The sequence below is a fragment of the Grammomys surdaster genome, unplaced genomic scaffold (genome assembly GCF_004785775.1).
Source record: "Grammomys surdaster isolate TR1022 unplaced genomic scaffold, NIH_TR_1.0 129, whole genome shotgun sequence".
Classification (NCBI taxonomy): Eukaryota; Metazoa; Chordata; class Mammalia; order Rodentia; family Muridae; genus Grammomys; species Grammomys surdaster.
The window spans coordinates 21,271,037-21,278,793 of NW_021604587.1; the positions used below are offsets into that span (position 1 = coordinate 21,271,037).

Genomic DNA, 7,757 nt, shown 5'->3' on the forward strand with positions numbered 1-7,757 from the left:
TATCTATAATAGTTACATGCTAACTACAGTTAAGATTCTTTTGACACACAAAACAAATTTTATACTTGAGAAAATCATGAATTTCTAAAATCAAACAGTAGAAAGTAATAGCACAATCTAACTCAAAAAAAAGGTTTGATGTGGAAAGTAACTAAATAAAATTACTTCAAAAGGTCACACATTATGGTCAGTGAAATTCTGCAATCAAGGCTTATTGAATCTAATTCATTACATGCCACTGTGACTTTGTAAACAAAACCTATTAGGACACTTCATCACTAACAGTAGTAGTAGTAGTAGTAGTAGTAGTAGTAAAAACAGGTGTGTGTGGGTGTGTGTGTGTATGAGTGTGAAAGGCAGTGAGAGGACTATGAAGATTAACCACTTCACCTTCAGCAGTGAAGTGGTTAAGAGTAGTGATGGCAAAAAAAATCTGTTGTAACCGTTATCATGTATCTATGCATTGATTTGATTATTTACATTCTAATGCTTCACTGTGTCAGAAGGGCCCTTCACCAAGTAATACTAATAAAGGTGTAGTTTATTCAAAATTGCACCAAGTGAATATTAGAGACTTCTAGTACAACATATTCTTTTTGCTTGTTTGTTTGCTTTTTGTCTTTTTGGTTTTTTGAGACAAGGTTTCTCTGTGGAGCCCTGGCTGTCCTGGAACTCACTCTGTAGACCAGGCTGGCCTCGAACTCAGAAATCCACCTGCCTCTGCAGTACAACATATTCTTAAAACATATAACATAATCATTGCAAGAATGCAATCATTGCAAGCTTCTTATAAAAGCAAAACACAAAGCAAAACCAAAAATGTTCTCATTTGTTTTACTTTCATGAACTCAATTAAAAAGCTAGTCTAAGCCAGGTAGTGGTGGTGCATGCCTTTAATCCCAGCACTTGGGAGGCAGAGGCAGGAGTTCGAGGCCAGCCTGGTCTACAGAGTGAGTTCCAGGACAGCCAGGACTACACAGAGAAACCCTGTCTTAAAAAAAAAAAAAAAGGAGATAGAGGCAGATGAATCTCTGAGTTCAAGGCCATCCTGGTCTATAAAGTGAGTTCTAGGACAACTAAGCTTACACAGAGAAATACTGTCTCAAAAAAAAAAAAAAAAAAGAAAAAGAAAAAGCTTGTCTAAGAGCCTGCTTGATCTTACTTAAATGCTGCTTGAGGCTGTCTATTACATCTATGAGGCAGCAGTCCTCACAGTCCTCTATTATTACTGAGGGTCTGTAAAGGCCATTATCAGATAGATATTGTTGATAACATGTCAAGTGGCAGTACAGAGCAGTAACACTTGACTCCTACTCAACTGAAAATTCTTCACAAGCTTACCAGTACAGCTTTCCTATTTCCCTCAGATTCTCTAATACAAAAGGTTACTAGCAGGAATGTGATGGTGTACAAACACCTTTAATCCCAGCACTTCTAAGGCAGAAGCAGGTGCATCCCACGTTTGAGGCCAGCTAGGCTCCATAGTAAGAGCCTGTGCAAAAAAAAAAAGGAGGCAGAGAGTGCGTGCATGCGTGCGTGTGTGTGCATGCTGTGTGAGTGCACTGCACGCTCTGAAGATCCCTGAATATAACTCTAGTTTCACGAGGATTTGCTGTGCCAGCATTGCCCTTCTCTTACTTCTGACATGACCCTACAAGCACGGCTCAGGATCAAGCAGTGTTCAGCTCCATCACTGTGCACGCTCTACTACATTAACTGTTATTTACAACTTGAACACTCTGCAATATAAAATCAGAGGGAAAGCACACAATTCTGAAGGAATTCACTTACATATTCTGTCCCTACTCGATTTAAGTAGTAATAATTATAAAATATGTAGGTAGTTTAATACCTCACATACTTGAAGGTTAGAGTAAATGAAACAAAACATAAACAGTTCTGAGACAGGAGAGATGAGAGCTGTAGACAGAGCAAACAGGGAACCAAGCAACTGTAGCATCCAAAGTAACAGCCTGGGTTAGCGGACCCTCCAAAGGCAGCTTCCTAACCTGACCTTCACAAACTCAGGGACACTGAGGACATGGAAAGAGCTCTTATCCATCAGAATTAATCCCAACCTATTCAAAGAGGAGGAACGGACAATCAAAATGGTAATTCCAACCTTGCCAAAGGAAAAAAACATTACTAAGTTCCAAAAGCAAAGCAAAAAGCAAATATACAAAATCAATTCAATGATAGAGTAATCAGCCGACAGCAGCTATCAAAGTTAGTAACTGTCAAGCCTTCCAAGCCTTTACTTTAGAGAGTACTGGAACAGGAGTTAGTTGTGACACACAACCTCACAGTGTACTCGTGGAAGGCAGAACAGCCTGTGGGAATCCACTCTCAGCTACCCTGTGGGTCTAGAGAGTCATGTGGAACAGTCATCAGGCTTTGCAGTCAGCCATCTCACCAGCCAGCCCTCTTTAAAAGTAATTTCTCTAGAACATTTTAAAGAGTGTTTGAATTTAGGCAGGCTTCTGGCTTCTTAATCTGCAGATAAGTATGCCTTTAAATATTAAAAGAAGTATTCACCCTTAGCAGGACTAATTCAGCCATTTATGGGGAAGCAGATGAACCCCTAAGTGCAAAGGGACACTTATAACTACTTTAAAACCCAGTAACAATTAGCACGATTTTGCTGGTAGAAGAAATGACCTACTACCATTAGCTTAACTATTAAGGTATCCCTCTTTATTAAAAAATGTCATCTATCAGTCACAACACTTAGGGCAAAAAGGGTACCTCAAATAAGAGAAATTTCATTCCTTCTGTACGTCAAATTTCCCACTACAGAACAAAGTAAAATACTATAAAGTATCAAGTGCTAACAGAGTGTGTCACTGTAACCTCCAAAATAAAATATCAGCATTAATTTTTAAATGGCTGGGCATGATGGTGTACTGTTCAAATTGAAGTGCTTTGGAGACAAGGCAGGGTGACTGTAACCTCTATGCCAGCATGGCTTTGAGACCCTCTCAGACAAGAAATGGTTCCTCTGTGGGGTAAGAAATCTCTAGGCAGAACTTTGCTGTTTTTATGTGATAACAAGGTCATTTCTGAGGTGGGAGCACTAATACAGCATTCTTCCTATTCTATAACACTACCTATATATTATTTTGCTTGTTTCTAGGACAACTGAAATGCAAACCTCTTTTCTTTTCTCACCAATTCTACTCTCAGTTTCTCTGTCTATACCACGACAGCCCTCACTTTCTACTCATGACTTCAGCAAAGTGAAAGACTAGTATCTGCTAAACATATTAAGAACAAAAAAGAAAACATGAACACAAAGAGACACTGAAGTCTTGCTCTTAATTCTAAAGCTTTGTCTAATACAGCTCCGGTATCAGTCAAATAAAAGGCTGGCATATAAAAATTAAACATTTTACCTTAAAGCACAACTGAAGACATATTCTTACTTATTTTAATGTTCATTTGTGTGTGTTACGTGAAAGTATGCCACTTGTGCAGGTGCCCAAAGAGGTCAGAATAGGGCACTGGATACTCTAGAGCTGGAGTCAGAAGAATTTGTAAGTCACCTGAAATAGGTGCTGGGAACCAAACCTGGGCCTTCTGCACAAAGTACTCTTATCCGCTGAGCCATGTCTCCAATCCCTCTGTTTTATTTATTGATATAGGACCTCTCTCTCTGTTGTCCAAGCAGCCCTGGAACTCTTGAGCTGACAAGAGGCTATAGGCATGAGCCACTGCACTCAGATATTATTTTTCTTACTCAGTGCACTGAATAAACTCAATCCTTCTACTTGATCCAGCAATAACTTATTACAACAAAAGGCAAACAATCAGTTTATATATATATATTGATCCAAGCAAAATGTATGCATGAATACACTAACAAATAATAAAAGTATATTTTTGCTTTGCTTTTCCCGGCCACACAGGAGTTAAAAATTGTCAAGGTATCATGTGATCTTAATCCATTGTTATGTTGGTGACAGCCTTCCTGCTCAGCATTACCAGGTTGCCAGAATTGAGAGAGAGGTGAGGAGGAACAAAAGTTAATGTCACAAGTAGTTAAAGCTTTAAAAGGAAATCAATAGTTCTATTGCATAAAAATATCAAATAAAATAACAAAAATGAGGGTACCTGCTGTTGCTTGAAATCAGGTCTCTTTTTGATAAGATTATAAACTGCCACATATTTCATATAAAGCACATAGGCCCTTTCCTCATCACGATCTAGTCTGCATTCTTCTGCTGTCTTGAAGATCTTCTGAGCGCTGTGTATATAACTTAGAAAGAAAGAGAATTTACAAAACTTGGTACTGGGGGAAAAATAGATGATCTCGATAAAATAAACTTCACGATTTAAGTTTTTACTTCACTCACTCACAATTTATAACCTCCCTCTGAGGTTAGGCTAGTCTTAAAAGATACACCAGACCCTGATAGAAAGAAATAACCATCTTTGATCTAACATTTACAAAGTTTCTGTCTTTAGTATTTGAGAAAGTTCAAAGGTGGCTTTATTGATTAAAAAAAAAAAATCAAGCAACAAAAATTAAACAAAATTATTTTCTGTGTTACCCCACGTTACCAATTTAGCTCAAGAAGCTGCCAATTTTTCTCTATTTTTCCCCTAAATGGCATTTTTAAAAGCCATTCTGCCACTGGTGATATTAAGAAACAATGGTGTGTGTCGGACTTTCTCTCCTCACTTTTTTTTGTTTTCCAACATTTTGTTAATTTATTAGTCTCTTAGCAATACCAGAAAATTCCTGAAAAATATAACTAAAGACGGAAGATACTAGCTTTCTTTTTAATCATTAGAATTTCAAGATACTTTTTGTTTTGAGCACTTCTTTGTGACATTGTGATGCTATACATAACTGACTATTCTTCTCTCGTGGCTGATGACACCGTACAGGGAGTAAGTGTCCGTTCTTGTTGTCAGCTGTCCAGAGTTTCATTTCCCACTGTGATGACCCCCTTACTGAGGAAGTCATCCAGCATCTCCTGCCGCCGCTTCCCTGTGCTGTGGATCTGCTGACTTAGTAGGATCAGGTGTTTGAACTGGTAGAGTTTTCTAAGAGCAGTGAGCTAGCTACCTCTCTATAATTCCTCAGATGTACTGATAAGGGAAACCGATACAATTGATTCCTTTCACAGAGGAAAGCAATCATTTAGATATGTGACTTTTCCTCTTTTTTTAGACTTCCTCTCAAGTGCTGGGATGCGAGGTGCAAGCCACCACTCCTAGTCTTCATCCTGTATGTTTTTGCTTTGATTTTCTTATATCTCAAGTTTTATCTTTTATGTTTGCATCTTTAATCCATCTTAAGTTGATTTTTCTACCTTTCTCTCTGGAACCCGGTCGAGCCACCACGTGAAGAAAAACACCACACGAACTTAGTTCAGAATCAATGGTAACTCAATTGTTGCGCACAGTAACTAGAATCCTAATCTTGTAAGCCATATTAAATCTAAACCGGAAACAACTTGTAGCTGCATCTTGTCCTCCTGCTATCCTTGTCCAAAAGCTTCTCCTCACTTTTAATGAGGTTTTTCTCTGCTCAACTGTCACCACTGATGTTCTTTTCTTTTTTTTCTATTTTTCATTTTCTTGATAAAATGATTCATTAAAATGCCTACACAGGTGTCTTAGCTTTGTCGTCATTGATTCATTTGGGATCATATTTCTCTCCAATCAGAGAAGACCTACTGCTCTCCCTTGCTCTCTAAGATCTACTTCTCCTAAGTTTGGGGAATGTGGTAGCTAGGTTCACCTTTCTTTCTAAAATGTTATTTCCATCTAAATAACAATGTAATGACTTACTAATTTCTAAATCTCTTTTGCTGGTGAAAATAAATGTGAATGGAAAGTTCTCTTTTATTCTCTGTTCCTCAACTACTTGAGTTCATAATTTTAAAGACAACCTATTTTTAGCAAATTTTTATTTCCAGCAAGTATTAGAATCAGTGAACCACTGGACCATGAGAATCTGGACCCTCTCCTGGAAAGGCACATTTTCTACAGTGCCTTAGAAAGCAAGTAAACCCAGAGAAGTAAAAACACGCAAAATAAATCATCAAGGTAAAGATTCTATCACATTGGAACAAAATAAAACCCACAGAATACTAATATTTGTATCTTAGGGATTCCACCATAACTAAAGCAACTCAGGATAAAAAGGGACTATTTAGATTTATTAAATCTAAATACTAAGGAAATGAAATAAAATTGATATGACTTAACAAGCTAGCAAAGAACACACACTTCTTGGTGCTGGTCTTCTCAGGTTTAACTTCTGTCTTCTTGTTGAGGTCTTTTAGTGAAGAACTGAGGTAGAGTTCTTTAGGAACTGAAGCTACAGCAGGCATGATGAATGATACTTGCTTTTGTACTTTAACAAACGGATGGTATGGTTCATGAAAAGTAGTTCTTCCCTAAAACAAAACAAACAATTCCACTAACTATCCTCATCAGCAAAAAGTATTAGAAAACAATCATGGGAGGCAGAGGGGGGAAGGGAAAAGGGGAACATGATCAGTTACGGGGAGGGGGGAAGGGGTGCAGGGGGATGACACGAAAGGAGAGAAGTCCTAAAGGCCAGCAGAATGAATGGAAATATGCAACTCTGAAAAGTAGAAGGTGGGGGGACCCTCTAGAAAATACCAGAGACCTGGGAGGTGAGAGACTCTCAGGACTCAAAGGGAGGGATCTTAGATGAAATGCCTAACAATGGGGAGAGGGAACTCGGTACAGTCCACCTCCAGCAGAAAGTCAGGACAACAAGTGGAGGGATGAAGTTGCCATCCGACAGTCAGAAACCCTGAATTGTTCCTGTCTAAAAGAACTGCAGAGACAAAAATGGAGAAGAAACTGAGGGAAAGGTGGTCTAGTGACCAGTCCAACTTGGGATCCATCTCAAGGGGAGGCTCCAAGGCCTGACACTATTGCTTTTGCCACGGTGCGCTTACAGACAGGAGCCTAGCATGGCTGTCCTCCAAGAGGCCCAACAAGCAGTTGACTGTGCCACAAAACAGGCAGCATACACGAGCTAATCCAAGGCCTGGGGCTGCCTGGTCTGGCCTCAGTGAGAGAAGATGCACTTAACCCTGGAGAGACTTGTGGCCCCAAGGAGTGGGGAGGCCTGGAGAGGGTGGGGGGTGGGGACATCTCTTGAAGACAGGAGGGAGGAGGAACGGGATGAGGAACTGTGGGAGGAAGGACTGGAGGTGGGAAAGACTGGTCTGTAAAAAGATAAAAAAGGGGACATGAAGTTTTAAGGATATGTGAAGGTTCTGTAATGAATTGGAGGGGATAGAGAGGTATATATGATTCAAATACACTGAATGCATGTATGAAATTCTTAACAAACTAAAAAAAAATGTTACTTTTTTTTTTTTTTTTGGTTTTTTGAGACAGGGTTTCTCTGTGTAGCCCTGGCTGTCCTGGAACTCACTCTGTAGACCAGGCTGGCCTCGAACTCAGAAATCCGCCTGCCTCTGCCTCCCAAGTGCTGGGATTAAAGGCGTGCGCCACCACTGCCCGGCGAAAAAAATTTTTTTTAAATAGGGTCTTCTGAATCCCTGGCTGGCTCAGCAGGTACATACTTGCTGCACAAGCCTGGCTGTTTGAGATAGACGCCCAGAACCATGTAAATGTGGACGGAGAGACCAACAAACAAAGTTGTCATCTGACTTCTGAACACTTGGCATGGCATGTAGACACCCCATCCACATCCACTTAGCACGTATGTACACACACACACACACACACACACACACACA

General features: G+C 39.7%; 1 protein-coding gene across 3 annotated transcripts in view; it reads right to left on the minus strand.

Annotated features, from left to right (window-relative positions):
• Usp8 (ubiquitin specific peptidase 8) overlaps window positions 1-7,757 on the minus strand; it is a 51,423-nt gene that overhangs the window by 35,423 nt on the left and 8,243 nt on the right. For all 3 annotated transcript variants that reach the window (XM_028754945.1, XM_028754931.1, XM_028754937.1), the window contains exons 2-3: window positions 6,241-6,410; window positions 4,111-4,255 (exon numbers count right to left, since the gene is read on the minus strand). In XM_028754945.1, coding sequence (XP_028610778.1) covers window positions 4,111-4,255; window positions 6,241-6,344 — 249 coding nt within the window. In that variant the 5' untranslated portion in view covers window positions 6,345-6,410. The remainder of the gene's footprint in view (window positions 1-4,110; window positions 4,256-6,240; window positions 6,411-7,757) is intronic.